We start from the raw sequence: 19,290 nt of genomic DNA on the forward strand, positions 1-19,290 counted from the left end.
GCATGTTGAAACAATTTAAAACCATAAACTTAATTGCTTCAAACTAAAAACTGTCATTTTTGAAGCATGTCTTATCTCGTTTCAAAGTATCCTTGACAAAATACAATTATGTTGAGGGAGTTACTTTAAACGCTTAATATGCCTTTGAAACCAGCATTTTTCCATGTTCTATTGGTTTTCATATCAACTTTCCTTTACTTACATAATCCTAGTAACCCATGCTGGTTGATAAATCTTTAGATCTCCCCTGTACCGGGATTCTTCCTGGGAAGGAGAGGAGGACCAAAATGCAATGTGGTTGAAATTCATGTTTTTTAATAAGAAAACTAAACATGAATATAATACAAAACAATAAACGTGGAAAAAACGAAAACAAACACAAAGACAGGAAACAACCACCCACAAAACCCAACACAAAACAGGCTACCTAAATATGGTTCCCAATCAGAGACAATGACTAACACCTGCCTCTGATTGAGAACCATATCAGGCCAAACATAGAAATAGACAAACTCGACACACAACATAGAATGCCCACTCAGATCACACCCTGACCAAACAAAACATAGAAACATACAAAGCAAACTATGGTCAGGGTGTGACATCCCCTCTTTATTCATTTCGAAAGGATATTTACATCTGTCACATGAAACCTCTCGCATGTGAAACCGCGCATAGTTTACAGCCATGTGCGCATTGTTGGCTTATAATATTGTTACGAATCCATTTGGCCCTGCAGTCTAGGGGGGATGGAAACAAGACCCGTAACATAACTCATGCAAATTATAACAGTGAAAAGGAACAGTGAGAACAAAAACTAGACTAAGCTAGACTAGTCCATGAATTTAAATAAATGGATATAATCACCCCCAGATACACCTGGCTAACTTGATGGGTCATATAATCATCTGGAGTCTTTTGTTTAGACATGTAGCTAGCTAGCTGGCTAAACAATTAACCATAATCCCAACCCATACTACTAGCAATGCAAAATTATTTGTCATAGCTAGCCACCACGCATGAAATGCTGTAATATGAATCTGCCGGTAGCTGAAACTTACCAACTAGGTTAAATGTTAGCTAGCTAGATAACATTAGACTATAATTAGCAATGCAAATGGATTTCTGAGATACGAATAATATTACTATACAGATCATACATGTAAAGTTAGCTAGCGAGCCAGCAAGATAATGTTCGCTAGCTAGCGAACAGTACACTTTAAGCTGCAATGAAAACTACTTTCTGACAAAATTAGAAACGTATAATATCTGAAAATGTAGCTAGACTCTTACACATGTACATGGATGAACGCTTCACGGCAGGCTGGAACCCCTTTAACTCCGTTTTGTTTGTACAACTTGTTTGGCCCGAGTTGTGTCAAGTCACTCTGGTTCAATGTGATCATTTGCAGAAAGTAGTCCATCACAACTTTTCCCCACTGTCAGTAGCACCTGCTAAATTCAGGGCAGCATTGTTGTTGAGAGCAGTGGCAACACTTTTGCAGTTATCCATGGCTAACATTTCTCTTTCAGAAAAGCCGTGGTAGCAAGGATTATTTACACATACTAAGCAGCTCATGTTATAGACAGAAGCATGCTACATGGCAGACCAATCCGATCTCTTCTCTCGGCATGCCCAGCCCATCCATTTTCTCAGCCAATCTGTGGCTAAAACAACTCGGCTCATAATTTAACAATGTTATTTGTATTTACAGATGGCATACACGTTTGTGATTAAGGCACATGAACATTCACATGTTCCAGAAGGGATTAATGACAAAAAAAACGTTCAAATGCCTCTCCTGTGTAGTAGTGACGTGTGCGACATATGACTAGCTTCCTGAAATGGGTCACATTTGATTGTAATTGTAATTTTATAGGCTATCAAGGGTGGCCAACCATCCTCCAGGAGAGCCTTAAAGGGGCAGTGTTGTATTTTGAGACAGGCTTGAATATGCAAAGAAGCCAATAGGCAGAGTGTAGCCTACATTTTTGTCTGATTCTCTGTGGTAAAAAAGGTAGTAATGTATTTTATTTTGTAAAGTGGTTCCTTGCATCATACAATGATGTAAACATGGTGTTACAGACCAAGTGGCTTGAGCTTTTGGACAAGTACAAAATCAGTCCTACAAGTGGCTAAAAAAAGTTAATATCAAGCCCTGAATAATAAAATAATAGGATGTTAATGTATAGTGGTAATGTCTCTATAGGCCAGTGATAGTGGAGATTCCGCACTTTGCTGCTCTGGGTCGAGGGGACCGGGAGCTGGTGGTTCTGCGCAGTGAGAACGGCTCTGTCTGGAAGGAGCATCGCAATCGCTATGGCGACGAGGTGCTGGAGACCATTTTGAATGGCATGGATGAAGGTCAGTGTAACAATGATAAATGTCATCCCCCTACAGCAGAGCCAGCTGCATCTTCATGCACTATCCTGTCTATCTAAGGACAGACTATTCATGTACCACACATTTAAGTAGTCTACAGTATATAATTTGAACAACAATGTTATACACACAAAAACATACTTATACAAAAACCTAATCCATATGCCTCTCTCTCTGCCACCCCTCCCTCAGACCTGGAGAGTCACGAGGAGTTGGAGAAGAAGAGAATCCGCCGAATCATCTCCACTGACTTCCCCCTCTACTTCGCTGTGGTGTCCCGCGTCCAGCAGGAGAGCGACCTGATTGGCCCAGAGGGAGGTCAGCTGACCAGTAACCTGGTCCCTCATGTCCAGGCCATCTTCCCTGAGACAGCGGTCACCAAGAGAGTTCGGCTGGGGCTGCAGGTGAGGAAGAGGATGAGGAAGATAAAGAGGAGGGGAGAGAGCAGCAGAGAGATGTTCAGCAGTTTCAGACAGTTTCAACACCGAACATCTCTCCTCTAGGTTCTGTCTTTTTAAAGAGGACTTTATGGAAATGCAGGTTTTCATGCAGGAGTGAATAATGCTTTCTGCACTGCTCTTACAAAGAGCTGTCCCAGGACTGTATTCAATCATGTTTGATTGAATGGGACATCTTGGCAGGTAGCTGCTCGGTTTAGCTTACTCAATCAGTGCTGTCTGTCCTGCCAAACAAGCAAGGTTGGCACCACAGCAACAATGGAGCTGACTAATGCATCAAACTGACTATGGACTACACACATAGAAACTAGGACTCAGGAATGCTGACTACCTCCAAATACTGAAGCTGGATTTGTTTTATTTTTCCATGACCACAGTTTGTTGTTTTATTTCTAGCTGAATCTGTGTCCCATATCGCTTAATTTGTTGTACACTGCATTTGTCATATAGCATTTTTGCATGTATGAATGTTGTCTTTTTCTTTTTTTCTTTATCCAGCCTTTCTTCACACTTCAGTTCCCTGAGCTAAATCCTGCTATGCTGACAAAGATGATGAACTGATATTCAAATGTGCATGTTACTTGGTTTTATGTGTGAGTATGATTGTGTACACTTTTTGTCCATTGGTTAGATGTTCAGTATGTTCAGGTAGGACCATGTATTATGTTGTCTGAATATGTGTGAGTTTTTCTTAGTAATAGTTTGTTGACTGTGCTCCGGAGGGCGAGTAATGTGAGACAGAAAGTTCGAAAATAATTATGTTATATTTATTCCTATTTTTGTCTCCAATTTAATGCATCACCTGTCCTTTCTGCTTTATCCCTTTCTCTTTTCTCTCACTCTTTCTCTTCTCCCTTCTTTCCTCTCCCTCTTCAGGCTCAGCCGATCCCAGACGAGCTGCTGACTCAACAGCTTGGTAACCAAGCGACCTTCAGTCCAGTGGTCACGGTAGAGCCACGACGACGCAAGTTCCACCGGCCAATCGGATTACGTATCCCACTGCCCCCTTCTTGGAGGGAGAGTCCACGTGACGCTGGGGAGGGGGACACCACCAGCCTGCGCCTACTCTGCAGTGTCATTGGTACGGTCCGGCGTGGAGTTTACTTTATACCCTTAACAACTGATTCATGGCCAATAGCGTTCATTGCCAACATAAATGAGTGTTAGGACAGGGGTGAAGGCGAAAGAACTAGTGCTGACCAACAAAAAGCATCACAAGCCAAGCCAGTCAGTTTTCTGAAACCGGTACGGGGACAATAGCAGGTCTCTGAGGGGAAAGAGAGGGAATGAGTAAGTGGAGGTGTATAAAAAGAGAGAGATGAAACAGTCCTTTGTCTCCCAGGTGGAACAGCACCTGCCCAATGGGAGGATATAACTGGCACCACCAAGCTGATGTACGCCAACAACTGCGCCAACTTCACCACCAACGTCTCCGCAAGGTGTGTCCTAATTCACACTCACAACAGTCAGCCATGCACTCTCCTTTAGAGGTTATACAAAATGAGTGAAGCAGAACACCCGTTTACTATTTACCCAATGCAAACAGGCAGATGTAACCTCATCCTGTGCCAAACCATATATAGTTCCAACCACTAACGATATGGAACACCTGACTTTCCATTACCTTTACTCTTTAACACAACACACACTCTCTCTAACAACTATCCATCACCCTTCTCTGTGCGTCATCTCTCCTCTCATCCTCTGCCCAGGTTCTGGCTGGCAGACTGCCCTCGCACGGCCGAGGCGGTGACCTTTGCCAACCTGCTGTACCGGGAGCTGATGGCAGTTCCCTACATGGCCAAGTTTGTGATATTCGCAAAAATGAACGAGGCGCGCGAGGGCCGCCTACGCTGCTACTGCATGACCGACGACAAGATGGACAAAACCCTGGAGCTGCATGAGAACTTCAGCGAGGTGGCACGGAGCCGGGATATAGAGGTCAGCAAGGGTCAGGGGTCAGGGGAAAGGGTTTTAGTGTGTGTCAGTAGGTTTTACTACATTTAAATTCACATAACTCAGACATTTGTGTAAATAATCCATTGAAGGCCATGGAGGATTTTTCTCCCCTGACTCTCCGTCGCCCCCCTAAGGTGATGGAGGGCATGCCGCTGCACCTTGAGTGCTCAGGGAACCTGGTGCCCGTGAGGAAGGCCACTCAGCAGCCACGTAGCTTCAGCTTCCAAGCCTTCAGAGACAACAGACTGCCTGTCTCGGTCAAGGTCCGTCTCCCACTCATTCTCTATGTTTTCGCATAGGAATTGTGATCCAGTCAATTTAATTGAAATGTCCTTCTGTTAGTCAGTCTGTTTTATTCCTTCCAGGACCTGTCAGTCTGTCAAACTGTCTGTTTATGCATTTAACTTGTTAGTCAGACAGGTTTTGTGTTGAATCAACAGTTGGTCGGTCGACAGTCAGTCGGTCTTTTGATCCAATCTACATTTCTGTGTGTACATCTGTCCCGTCCATCTATCTCTTTATCTTTTTATACGTTTATTACAATCATTGTGTACCTTCTCCCATCTCTATCACTCCATCTCTCCAACTGTTTCAAATCTATCTTTCTCTCCTTGTTTAACTGTGTTGAGTTCCAACCAACACGTTTCTATCACATACACCCTGTCCCTCTATCTGTGTGGCTGTCTGTGTTCCTCTCTATTTGTGTGTCTGTGGTATGTGTCTGCGTGTGCGGCCATGTGTTTGTCTACCAACAAATCTGTCTGTGTCATCTGTATGTCTTTCTGTGTGGCTTTGAGTGTGACGTGCGCTTCCGTCTCAGTCAGTCTCAGACGAGTGTGTTGTGATGTATTCTCCACTGTGTTGTACCTACCGACTCTACCTAGCTGTAACTGTGTGCCCGTCCTTTAGCTCTTTCACCTTCTTGCCTGCCTGCCAATCTTGTGGCCTGCCTGTCTGTATGTCTGTCTCACTGTCTCTCTTTCTCTCTCTCACGGTCTCTGTTACTGTCTGATCTGACAGACGCCCAGGTAAATGTGCAGGTAAATCTCTCTCTCTCTCGCCTGCCTATGGACTGCTTCCATCCCTTCCCGTTGTGTTTCTGCTCGACAGACCCACTACACTGCAGGTTGTCTAATTCCCTCCTTGGCTCTGTTCTTCTTCCCCCTCTCTTTTTTCAATTCTTCTTCACCCTAACCTCTTGCCCATCATCTTCTTTATCCTTCATATCTGCTCCTCTTACCTCTGTCACACTCTCTTGTCTCTCCTCCTCGAATCTACCTCTTCTGGTTTTCCTGCTTCTCTCGCTCTCTGTCTCTGTCTCACTCTCTCTCTGTCTCTCTGTCTCTCTCTCTCTCACTCTCACTCTCACTCTCACTCTCTGTCTCTGTGTATCTATCAGGTTAGAGACAGCAATAAGGAGGCATCTGGGTTCCTGTCTTTCCTACGGAAGTCTACCAAGTATGAGGACTCCCAGCATGTGCTGTGTAACCTCAACATCACCATGCCACCCTGTGTCAAGGTACACACAGTCTCTCATACACCCACTAAACGACTCACATGCAACCCCTTTTAACCTTCTAAACCACACTCCACTACCAACATTACACACTCACAACCCCTCTCAACCTTGCCAATACAAAAATATATTATTTCCGTTCTACATTAGCAGATATCATTACAGTCATTAATTGAATTGACATTTTGAATGGGGTGTTTTTTTTTGCTTTATTGTTGCTATTGATTGATTGGTTCTTTGATGTTGCTGTTGATTGATTGATTCTCAGTCATAACAAATGATGTTGCAATACCTCTCAGGGATCTCTGTCTGCCCCTTCCTCAGCTGATGAATGATCAGTTGAGCTTTGAAGGCTTAAAAAAGACCTGAAATAAAGATCTGAAATACAGACTTTTAAAAGGTTTTAAAAGCAAAGATTAACCAAATATTTAGATGTCCTGCTATCATCCCAGTGCTATTTTAAGCATTTTTGTTATCTCAAAATCAGTTTTATTTCCACTAAGATAGTACAGTACAAAGTAATAGTCACAAAAGCAGCATAGATACAATAAACCACATTCAAACATATCATTATACAACTTTGGGAGAAGCTGCTTGTATTTCAGCGATAGAAGCCATATCTAGTCACTGATGTGTGTGTGCTTTGTGACTGTGTCCCTTGTGTGTGATCCAGGTTGTGGGGAGTGAGGAGCGCAGGCGAACTCTGACCCCACTGGCCCTGAGGGAGCGCTACAGCATGCTGAACGAGCCCGGTCTCGGTAAGTCATACCATGCCTGTCCAGAAGCCCTCTCCCCACTATACAGGAGGAGACAGGGCCTGAATGTTGCACCCCTTCTTCCCTGCTTCCCAGTCTACTTCTCTCTCTATTTCGTTCACGCATGAGCCTTGGATGCACTGCACTACTACGCCCCATAATACACAGCAGTGATGATGGTGCTATATTGATTATGTGCCAAAGATGAGCTAATACCTACATACAAACAGCTCCATTGAAAACTAGAACCCTTCCCGTGTTCTGGTAACATTAGTACTGAATGACCTGTTATGGTTTGCATGCCCCTGGGGCTGGTCGCTCCACTGCCAGTCCTGTTAGCATGGCGGATATTTAGCATTTATCTTAGCGCTGGGAATGGGCGGTTCCTCACAGTGGAGCCAGACAGAGGAGCCCTCTGATTGGCCCATGGTAGATGAGCAGAGAAAGGAAGGAGTGCTCATTGGTTACATGGTGAAGCACAGCGCTGCTAACTTGCACCTCAGTTCCTCATGGTTATGTTACGCTAACAGAATGGACTGGTGTCTGAATGAATGCCTCCAATACTCTACCTACCGCTAACCTACCCTGCCTATAGTCTGCTAACACACATGGATCGTATGGGCAAAAACACTATACTCTGTGGGTAATGTGTCAAGGTAAGTTTGCTATTGTGTTTTTTAAAAGTAACTGATTTTAATGGGTTTGATTTGTTGGGTATTTTGGTGGTTAGTTTGGTCTCCTTTAATTAATGAGTAACATGGAAAATTGTGTAAAAATGTTACAGTTGTTGTTCTATACTGTTTATACAGTTTACAGTGTTCAGTTGTAAAGTGGGGATTGAGTATTTCATTTGCAGTAGATGTTCTGAGTCAGACACAGTTGTGAAGTATATTTAGCTCTGAGACTGTTCTGTTTCTGAAGTTGTCTTTTTTTTTACAGTGAATGCCATGGAGAGGACAGAGCTCAAGATCTCCCTCATATCTGAACAGCTGGGCTTGAGCTGGGCAGGTCAGTGCTCCTCTACACGGGTGATACTGTATACAGTCTACTATATGTGGAAAGATAAACTTACATACGTATTTGATTGACCTAATTATTTATTCTCCCTCTCAGAGTTGGCGCGGGAGCTGCATTTTGGTGTGGATGACATTAACAGAATCAGGGTGGAGAATCCTAACTCCCTCCTGGACCAGAGTTCAGCCCTGCTCAACCTGTGGGCCGGCCGGGAGGGCAAGAGGGCCAAGAGTGAGTCTCTATCTGTCTGTCTGGCTGTCTGTCTCTCAGTCTGTGTCATACTACAGTCCCCCAGCACAACTCTCTTCATTCCTTTCCCTATTTTCTGCCCTCTCCCTCTCCTTTACTTCCTCTTTCCCTCTGTCAGTGGAGAGTGTGTATGGGGCGCTCAAAAACATTGACCGTTCAGACATTGTGAGTTCAGTGGAGAGCCAGCCACAGGCAGAGGCCGGGGCCTCAGAGGATGGGGCCTGCAGACTGGCCGACAGCGACTCCACCCTGCTCTCTCCCAGTGTTATCAATGGTAAGAGACACATGCACAGAGATGTGCACACACACACACACACACACACACACACACACACACACACACACACACACACACACACACACATTCCACCAATGTGATCAGGAGTATGAATAGACCATACTTGCCCCTAGTAATGTCAATGGTGAAAACAAGCTCAATGAGAAGACCAATACTCTTCCCAAGTGTATGGGTAACACAGATTGAACCTTATCTCTGTTGCTCCACAAGAGATCACGGACACAGGTCGTCCACCTGTAGTCTACAAGCCAAGAGTTATTGGGCACCCATTTTTTAGAAGTGGTAAGTGGGCTGCATGGTTGATTTCTTCTGGTGATTCTCAAAGGATTTTGAGTCACGTCTGAGGAAGGGTGCGATTTCCACCATAACCCAGTGATATGTGAGCATGTAATGTGAGCATTTCCTTATTGCATTTTGGTGACAGACGTCATTCCAGTTTCACTGTTCTGACACCTCATGCTTTAGGCCTGAACGTGATGGTTCTCACATGACATCATAGGAGGATAAAACCTCAAATAAACACAACTTGAAAACATACTGTATGTCATTTGAAATGACAGTTCTACACATTGAGTTAATTAGGAAAGACTAAAATATACATTTTTACCTCTGTGTGTTTATGTTTTAGTCTAGTATATGGATGAGTCGGATATGCGTATGTGTGGGGGGGTGAACACTAGTACACAGTTTGCACACAGTTTGCACACAGTTTGCACACAGTTTGTGTGCTCTGGACCTCCATACCTTGTTCCTTTGTTACTCCCCTCTGTTTCTCCTAAGTCTGTCCCTCGTTCTCTCTGTGTCTGTGACATGTCATATCTGCTGCCCAGCCGCCCTCCTCTTCCTCCTCCTCAAAGCTTTTCCTCTCCGACCTCTGACCTCATATTGACCTCTGGGCCTCTCCTCTCTCCTGTCATCTTATTTTCCCGTGCTCACGTGTTCAGTCAAGCGGGGACGCTGTCCTCCTCTCTCGATGTAGCTCTGTGTCTCTGCATGTGCATGCTGCCTGACTCACGGTACCTCTCTCTGTGGCTCGCATCAGGGAAAGGTGTGTTTCTATAGGTCTGGGAGGGTCAGTGTTGATGTGTTGTGGGGTGGAGGGGTGTCAAAATAAAGGTTTGCTGTTTTGCAATAAGAACTGTGTATTTGCATGGCATGCTTTCTGCATGACTATTTCCTTATGTGTATTTGACTTTTTCTTGTTTCTCTGCTTTTTTCCAAACTTGTTTTTAAATGCAGTATTAACTGCCTAAATGTCAGTGGGGTTTCTGTGAATTCTGTGGTGTTGGTTTAATGCTAGGCTGGAACCCAAAGTTGACCAAACACCACTTAATGTTCTAAAACATAATGTAGCTGTGACATGACAGCTTTGTCATTAAGACAATGTTGTCGTAATGTTACAGATACATTGTTAGAATGTTATGTGCCAGCTAATGTGTGACCTGTGAACTGTGTGTGTGTTTTCATGTGTCTCTGTGTGTTGTTCATAGGTGGACAGTGCTGTGCATTGTATTTGTGTGTTTGTAGATTGACAATCTATGTGGAGTTGTTGTGCTTCACTATGTGTTGTAATGTATTTTTACACTTTTGTCTTTAAATTGGTAGGTACAGTAAGGACTAATCCAGATAAAACATCATCACTCAACATCTGTTTAATTCAGAACACCTCTACCCCTCTTCATCCTCACCTCTATTGTCTCTGTACTGCATCATGACTATAGCATCCCAAAAACACACATACACTAACACACTTTTACAGTTCAACTATTCTCCGTAGGCATCACCACTCTGAAAGAAATCATGCCAGACTTCATTTATTAGTCCAGTGTCCATGAACACTTCAGTTCCTTCTCCACCTTAGTACCACATTACATCATACTCATTACCACCTAGAACACAGACTGTCAAAATGTAAATATACAAAGAAGTCACACTGAAAGCCTTTGAAGATGGACAGAACAGAGAAAGACAACCATGATGACAGACAGACAGACAGACAGACAGACAGACAGACAGACAGACAGGCAGGCAGGCAGGCAGGCAGGCAGGCAGGCAGGCAGGCAGGCAGACAGATGTATTTGTATGTGTGCCTGTGTGTGTGTGCACTTGTGCATATGTGTGTGTGTGAAGGTGAGTGCAAGTGCAAGTAACTTGTCATTTTCCCAGCAGCTTCCTGACCCTCTCACTTGTGATTAGGTTTGGAACGATAATGGAATTTGAATCTCAATGATTATAGTATCACAATAAATGTTTTTATCACGATAATAGAAATTGGAGCCTATCAGGAAGGTGGATGTGTTTAAATCTAAATGTTGTTGCTAATAACTAATTGAGAACAATGAAAATGATATTGGAATAAACATGGACACAATTCAATTCAATATCACAGGTATCATTGAACATGCGTATCGTGATAATTTGGTAGTATTGATTATCGTGCCAACCCAACATACCCCAAACACCCCACTCACCTGCTCTCGCTTAATATCTTGGATGACAGTTTCAACTGCCATTCCACATTCTTACTTATTAAGAAAACCTACCACTTCACCCCTTTCCCACAGACAATGGACAGACAATAAATAAGACTCCATGTCTAAGCCTGTATTCCCTATATAACACCTGCTGCTCTCAGGGTGAAAATCCTGTCACATGTCACAATACTGTAAAACTGCTTCCTTCCATGCAGCCTTCATTAGAACCACTGACATATCACTAGATCAGTGGTCTGCAAAATCACTGTTTTTCATGGAACGTGAGACAATTTTTTCACTACTACTGATTCCAAGAAGGTGCCAGTGAGTGTGTGTGCCTCCTTAGAACTGGAAGTAGTGAAAACAAATCTAGTCACTTTCTCTTACCCAGCATATTGTGACACAGGACTGAGCCCCACTGTTTCCTATAGGGCAGAGAAACAGACCCACTACTCCCCCATCCCTGTCTAATCCACCTCTCCCCTCCCCTAACTCCCCCATCCCTGTGCCTGCATTGTGTTAGTCTCCCTCTCTCTTTATCTCGCCTCCCTCCCAGGTTACGGGCTGGTGCAGGAGGAGCTGCTCTCCCCGGCCTCCTTGCAGTACAGCCTGCCCTCTCCACTGGGTGCTGAGCCCTACTGGCAGGAGGTCTCCAGCCTGGAGTGTGCCCCAATCGCCACCACCGAAGAAGACATCCTGATGGAAATGTCTGATGTGCAGGTGTGGCCCTCGGGGGTCAGCCCCTCCCTGGTCACAGTGGAGGACTCATCCCTGGATGGCAGCAGCCGGGCTGATGACTCAGAGGGGGCCACCCTGACCCTTCCCTTCAGCCTGGGGCGCCCCAGCAGTGGGGCAAGCTGGGCCAGTGGCTCCATCATGGGGCTGGAGGAGGAAGAGGAAGGGGAGGTAGAAGAGGTGCGGCAGGAGCCAGCAGACAGGGACAGGGTGAGGGCCAGTGGTGCGGTGCCAAAGGTCAACCTGAATGTCCAGCTGGGAGGTCAGAGGTCGGAGGGCAGGAGGGTGGAGGTAGCAGCATCAGTGGCGGGCAGCAGTGTGACTGGAGGAGGAGGAGTAGGGCAGAGTTCAGAGGAAGGGCTTTCTGTTGTTTCAGGACAGCAGGTCTATGCCCAGCTGTGTGAGATGTCAGGACTGAGCCGAACCATGGAGCACAACGGAGACAACAGGTGAGACTCAGTCAGGGGTTCAGACTGATCTAGTCAGACAGTCCTGCTCTCTATGTGTGTACTGAATCCATACTCAACACTCAATTCCAGGAATACATTATGGCATTCTTTTTTCGTGTATTTTGTCTGTCTGTCTTGTTCTCTTTCCTACTCGCACCTCTGTCTCTGTCACTCTGACTCTGCTCCTCTGTCCACTCCGTCTCTCTGTCCCTGTCTCCCCCTCTCTCTCAGGGTGTTGGGAGGAAGTGCATTCCAGCCATACCTACCCGACAAGGACTCCCTGCATGGCTGGGCGGGGTTGCAGACACCCAGGCTGCCCCGGCAGAGTGTGGAGACGCTGATATTGTTACCAGGGTCACGCAAAGCCCAGGAGGCTATCTTAACGCCGGTGTGTGACATGGGGCATGCTGTGCAGGCAACTGTTTGGCACGCAGCCCTTTGACAAGGGGCTGGGCTACTTTCATCAGGAGGCGGGGCCTGGGAGCATGAGTGGAGGCGGGGCCAGGTCAGGTTGTCACGCCGACTGACCACCTGCTGCGTCCTGTGCCTGGAGGAGGGACTTCCTGTCCATGCCTGCGATAGATAGGACAATCTTTTAATTTGGTTTCAATCATCAAAATTCCAACCATCAATATTTTTATGATGTTATGCTACATCATGACCTGAAATAGGGTTAATAGGATAAAGTTGTGTTGCGTGGTTTGTAAACCTGTGTCCTAATGTCATTTGGTAATTTAATGTGTTATATCCTGATGTTTTGACACAGATTAATGTTGATAAAGAGGACTGTGCTGTTGAGTTTCTGGCTGAGGAGCAGTTTGTGGACGAACATGGAAAAGTCGCTGCTAGAAATGTTGGTTTGTCTTCTTCTGCACAACTATTTCCAACAAGTAGATTCACACACTCACAAATAGACACATACAAACATACATACAGAAACACACATGCTTGCAAATACACATCACATAGATCAGTGTTAACTCCTCTGTGTATTTTCTCCTACCCTGCTCCCCCCCTCCCTGCTGTACTGTAGGTGGGGGTGGATGTGAGGAAGGGTGCTCAGTCAGTGAAGCGCACCAGTCTGCGGAGAGTAAAACACTGAAACACACATACCCAGTCCTCAAGGTAAGGAACACATAAGTTCTCATGTATATATTCCAGTGCTTGGATAGATGCTTTTAGAAGTGTCTATCAGACCCTGGTCGACCAGAGAGGGTTGAAGTTAAACTGGCTAATGTAAATGACAACCCCTGCACACTACTCTTTTGAAATAATGTTACAAAGTGAAAGATTAAAGAATCTTTGTCCGACAGCTCTCATTAGAGCATGTATGTGTACATAATATTCCACCACTTCTGAATGAGAATACATCACTTGTTATCTTTAGGTGTTGTTCATTTTTTATTTCATCAGTTACTTGTTACTTCATCATCTTGTCTGGATACCTCTGTCCATCTCTTTAAATGTGACGAGATTGTAGTAGTTAAAAACAATTCCCTTTTTACTGAATTCTGTTTTTTTTTCCTGTCCCCTAGGACCCGACATCCACTGCCAAACCACCCTCCACAAACACAAAGTCAGGTAACAGAGGGAAATGAGGAAAAGATTGAGAGGAGAGAAGAGGGAATGAAGACTGATAGAAAGACTAAGATTTGCAAACAACAAATACAAACACAAAATCATCTGCAGAACGACCCTGGAGTTCCACAGCAAGAGGAAAAGAGACAGAGATCTACTTGTAGTTTTGTAACATTTTTTTAAAGAAAAAGATACTAAACTAGAGTAGAGCATGATTTTTTTTTCTATGAAAAACATGACAAAATCCAACCCCCAAAAAATGCAACAAAAAAGTGCTTCCTGTCAACTGTAACCGCATGATTGACTGATGGTGCATGACCTTTGAACTGTCATTATCTACAAACTGAAGGGGTACAAGGTACACGGCCGACCCAGGACTGGGTCAGGGGTGAGTTTAAGGATACCTTTTCCCCCAAAAGGGAGTGGTTTGTGTCAGCAAGTTGAGTCTGGTAACACTACAGCCAAAAAAAGTGAAGTATTTTTTTGCCACAACTGATTGGTACGATACAGCGAAGCCAATGCTGAGCCTACCAATGCTTCATTCACTTGGACCCTGTTTCCCTGTTATTCTATGTGATATATTCTCTATGCTTTGTGGATGTGTGTCTGTGTGTGTACCTTTACTGCTCGTGTTCTCTCGCTTCAGGCTTGGCACTGAGAATTGTCCTGGTTGGTCGGTGCTCCTGTGATGTCATGGCGTGCTCAGTGTGGGAATGAGAAAACCACTGTTCTCCCCTGCTCGTGAGCGTCTGTCTGCTTGTGCCATCTTTCCTTTGTGAATGCGCTTCTTGTGTTTCTTTAGTGTTGTCAACCCCAGTTCCATTTTGTCTAACTTTGATAGAGAATCACTTTCTCCCCCTGTTTTACTCAAAGTTTTTTTTCTTCAGATATGGTTAGTTGATTGATAGCATTGTGTGGCAGCCAGTGGACTCTAAGATTCTTACCCAACACATCCCTGATTTACAGTAGCATGATGTGCCCTTCCCCTCATACCACCCTCGCCTCCGATACGTTGACACCACACTCCTCTCCATCAACTCCTGTAGCTCCAACTTATGTCTCTAGCCTATCAGCTTCAACCTTTGCTCTCTCTCTCTCTCTCTCTTTTTCGCTAATCCTCTCTGTTTGCTTTGGCTGTAGCACCTCATGGCTTCGTTCTTTTATGGTTCACATTAGATTGTGCTTTCAGTTTTAGGGGGTGAAGAAGATAGGGGCAGAATGAACAGTGTGGATAATCATATTTATGGGAACGAGATGGAGGTATATGTGGAAGTTTAGATGAGATTCTAGAGACTGGCGTAGCTAATCAAGTAAGGACATACTGACAGATAGCACTGTGACCGCCCAACTTAACACTGACCCCTGAGCCCATGTACCTTGTACTGTGAACTTAAACACACACACACACACACCTCATACATGCATACATACAAACACACACATAACCATTTTACACACTCGCACATGTCACTAATACACACATGCACATACACTAATTGATCTATTGTGCCCTAGTTATGAGAAGCCAGGTCAGGCTCAGATGATGTACTTTGGTGTCTGCCACAGCAATAATATCCGACAAGGAGAACACAGAGGGATATATACAGTTGAAGTCGGAAGTTTACATACACTTAGGTTGGAATCATTAACTTGTTTTTCAACCACTCCACACATTTCTTGTAGATTATTTCACTTATAATTCACTGTATCACAATTCCAGTGGGCCAGAAATGTACATACACTAAGTTGACTGTGCTTAAACAGCTTGGAAAATTCCAGAAAATTTAGAAGCTTCTGATAGGCTAATTAACGTCATTTGAGTCAATTGGAGGTGTACCTGTAGATGTATTTCAAGGCCTACCTTCAAACTCAATGCCTCTTTGCTTGACATCATGGGAAAATCGAAAGAAATCAGCCAAAACCTCAGAAAACAAATTGTAGACCTCCACAAGTCTGGTTCATCCTTGGGAGCAATTTCCAAACATCTGAAGGTACCATGTCCATTTGTACAAACAATAGTACGCAAGTATAAACACCATGGAACCACGCAGCCGTCATACCGCTCAGGAAGGAGACGCGTTCTGTCTGCTAGAGATGAACGTACTTTGGCGCAAAAAGTGCAAATCAATCCCAGAACAACAGCAAAGGACCTTGTGAAGATGGACCTTGTGAAGATGCTGGAGGAAACAGGAACAAAAGTATCTATATCCACAGTAAAACGAGTCCTATATCAACATAACCTGAAAAGCCGCTCAGCAACGAAGAAGCCACTGCTCCAAAACCGCCATTAAAAAGCCAGACTACGGTTTGCAACTGCACATGGGGACAAAGATCGTACTTTTTGGAGAAATGTCCTCTGGTCTGATGAAACAAACATAGAACAGACCATTGTTATGTTTGGAGGGAAAAGGGGGAGGCTTGTAAGCCTAAGAACCCCATCCCAACCGTGAAGCAAGGGTATGGCAGCCTCCTTTTTATGGGGGTGCTTTGCTGCAGGAGGGACTGGTGCACTTCACAAAATAGATGTCATCATGAAGGAGGATAATTATGTGGATACATTGAAGCAAAATCTCAAGACATCAGTCAGGAAGTTAAAGCTTGGCCGCAAATGGGTCTTCCAAATGGACAATGAGACCAAGCATACTTCCAAAGTTATGGCAAAATGGCTTAACCTCTCTAGGGTATGTGTGTCCCACCTGGCCAACACCCGGTGAGATTGCAGAGCGCCAAATTCAAATACAGAAATACTCATTATAAAAATTCAGAAAACTAAAAATCCAAATTGTATCTGTAAAGTTCAATCCTCAGGTTGTTTTTAGCCTAATAATAATCTATAATATTTCAACCGGACAATAACGTTGTCAATACAAAAGGTAAAAAAGAAAGGCACTCTCTCTGGTAGCGCGCATGAAAAAGCTCTGTGACACGGCAGGGTCCACTCATTCAGACTGATCTTACTCCCTCATTTTTCAGAATACAAGCCTGAAACAATTTCTAAAGACTGTTGACATCTAGTGGAAGGCATAGGAATTGCAATTTGAGTCCTAAATCAATGGATACTGTAATGGCATTGAATAGAAAACTACAAAACCAACAACAAAAAAACGACTTCCTGAACGGATTTTTCTCAGGTTTTTGCCTGCCAAATCAGTTCTGTTATACTCACAGACACTATTTTAACAGTTTTGGAATGTTTTCTATCCAAATATATATGCATATCATATCTTCTGGGCCCGAGTAGCAGGCAGTTTAATTTGGGCATGCTTTTCATCCAAAATTCAGAATGCTGCCCCTTACCCTAGAGAAGTTAAGGACACCAAAGTCAAGGTATTGAAGTGGCCATCACAAAGCCCTGACCTCAATCTTATAGAACATTTGTGGGCAGAACTAAAAAAGCATGTGTGAGCAAGGAGGCCTACACACCAGCTCTGTCAGGAGGAATGGGCCAAAATTCACCCAATTTATTGTGGGAAGCTAGTGGAAGGCTACCCGAAACATTTGACCCAAGTAAAAAAAATGTAAAGGCAATGCTACCAAAAATGAGTGTATGTAAACTTCTGACCCACTGGGAATGTGATGAAAGAAATTAAACCTGAAATAAATCATTCTCTCTACTAATATTCTGACATTTCACATTCTTAAAATAAAGTGGTGATCCTAACTGCCCTAAGACAGGGTATTTTGATAGGATTAAATGTCAGGAATTGTGAAAAACTGAGTTTAATTTTATTTGTCTAAGGTGTATGTAAACTTCCGACTTCAACTGTATATACAGTATACTGTGTGTGTGTGTGTGTGTGTGTATATATATATATATATATATATATATATATGTATATGTGTGTGTACCAGTCATTTTGAACACGCCTACTCATTCAAGGTTTTTTTTTTATTTGTACTAGTTTTTACATTGTAGAATAATAGTGAAGACATCAAAACTATGAAATAACACATATAGAATCATGTAGTAACCAAAGTGTTCAACAAATAAAAATATATTTTTGATTTTACATTATTCAAAGTAACCACCCTTTGCGTTGATGAAAGCTTTGCATACTCTTGGCATTCTCTCAACCTGCTTCACCTGGAATGCTTTTCCAACAGTCTTGAAGGAGTTCCCACATATGCTGAGCACTTGTTGGCTGGTTTTCCTTCACAATGCGGTCCAACTCAACCCAAACCATCTCAATTGGGTTGAGTTCAGCTGATTGTGGAGGCCAGGTAATCTGATGCAGCACTACATCCCTCTCCTTCTTGGTCAAATAGCCCTTACACAGCCTGGAGGTGTGCTGGGTCCTTGTTCTGTAAAAAACTAAAAAGTCCCACTAACGGTAACCAGATGGGATGGCATATTGCTGCAGAATGCTGTGGTAGCCATGCTGGTTAAGTGTGCTTTGAATTCTAAATCAATCTCAGACAGTGTCACCAGCAAAGCACCATCACACATCCTCCTCCATGCTTCATGGTGGGAACTACACATGCGGAGATCATCCGTTAACCTACTCTGCTTCTAACAAAAACACAACGGTTGGAACCAAAAATCTCAAATTTAGACTAATCAGACCAAAGGACAGATTTCCACCGGTCTAATGTCCATTGCTCGTGTTTCTTGGCCCAAGCAAGTATCTTCTTCTTATTGGGTCCCTTTTAATAGTGGTTTCTTTGCAGCAATTTGACCATAAAGGCCTGATTTGCGCAGTCTCCTCTGAACAGTAGATGTTGAGATGTGTCTGTTACTTGAATTCTGTGAAGCATTTATTTGGGCTGCAATTTCTGAGGCTGGTAACTCTAATGAACACGTCCTCTGCAGCAGAGGTAACTCTGGGTCTTCCTTTCTTCTGGCGGTCCTCATGAGAGCCAGATTCATCATAGCGTTTGATGGTTTTTGCGACTGCACTTGAAGTTCTTGAGATTTTCCGTAATGACTGACCTTCATGTCTTAAAGTAACAATGGACTGTCGTTTCTCTCTGCTTATTTGACCTGTTCTTGCCATAATATGGACTTGGTCTTTTACCAAATAGGGCTATCTTCTGTATACCACCCCTATCTTGTGACAACACAACGGATTGGCTCAAATGCATTAAGAAGGAAAGAAATTTCACAAATTAACTTTTAACAAGGTGCACTTGTTAATTGAAATGCATTCCAGGTGACTACCTCATGAAGCTGGTTCAGAGAATGCCAAGGGTGTGCAAAGCTGTCATCAAGTCAAAGGGTGGCTACTTTTATTTTTTGGTTACTACATAATTCCAAAGTGTTATTTCATAGTTTTGATGTCTATTATTCTACAATAAAGAGAAATAAAAATAAATAAAGATAAACCATTGAATGAGTAGGTGTGTCCAAACTTTTGACTGGTACTGTATATACAGTATGCGCATGGTGGTTGGGTGGGTGTTCTGTACATGCACATTATGGTAG

General features: G+C 43.7%; 1 protein-coding gene across 1 annotated transcript in view; it reads left to right on the forward strand.

Annotated features, from left to right (window-relative positions):
- Positions 1-14,598, forward strand: part of ank1b (ankyrin 1, erythrocytic b) — an 87,859-nt gene extending 73,261 nt beyond the window's left edge. The window contains 18 exon segments of the mRNA XM_065017460.1: positions 2,211-2,365; positions 2,576-2,787; positions 3,718-3,922; positions 4,184-4,280; positions 4,554-4,782; positions 4,935-5,063; positions 6,200-6,319; positions 6,990-7,074; positions 8,011-8,079; positions 8,185-8,316; positions 8,453-8,608; positions 11,663-12,290; positions 12,522-12,695; positions 12,697-12,761; positions 12,764-12,795; positions 13,057-13,143; positions 13,324-13,415; positions 13,826-14,598. Of these exon segments, the coding sequence (XP_064873532.1) occupies positions 2,211-2,365; positions 2,576-2,787; positions 3,718-3,922; positions 4,184-4,280; positions 4,554-4,782; positions 4,935-5,063; positions 6,200-6,319; positions 6,990-7,074; positions 8,011-8,079; positions 8,185-8,316; positions 8,453-8,608; positions 11,663-12,290; positions 12,522-12,695; positions 12,697-12,761; positions 12,764-12,795; positions 13,057-13,143; positions 13,324-13,392 (2,644 nt within the window). The 3' untranslated portion in view covers positions 13,393-13,415; positions 13,826-14,598.
- Positions 14,599-19,290: the final 4,692 nt, after the last annotated feature.

Source organism: Oncorhynchus nerka, linkage group LG4 (assembly GCF_034236695.1).
Source record: "Oncorhynchus nerka isolate Pitt River linkage group LG4, Oner_Uvic_2.0, whole genome shotgun sequence".
NCBI classification, from domain to species: Eukaryota; Metazoa; Chordata; class Actinopteri; order Salmoniformes; family Salmonidae; genus Oncorhynchus; species Oncorhynchus nerka.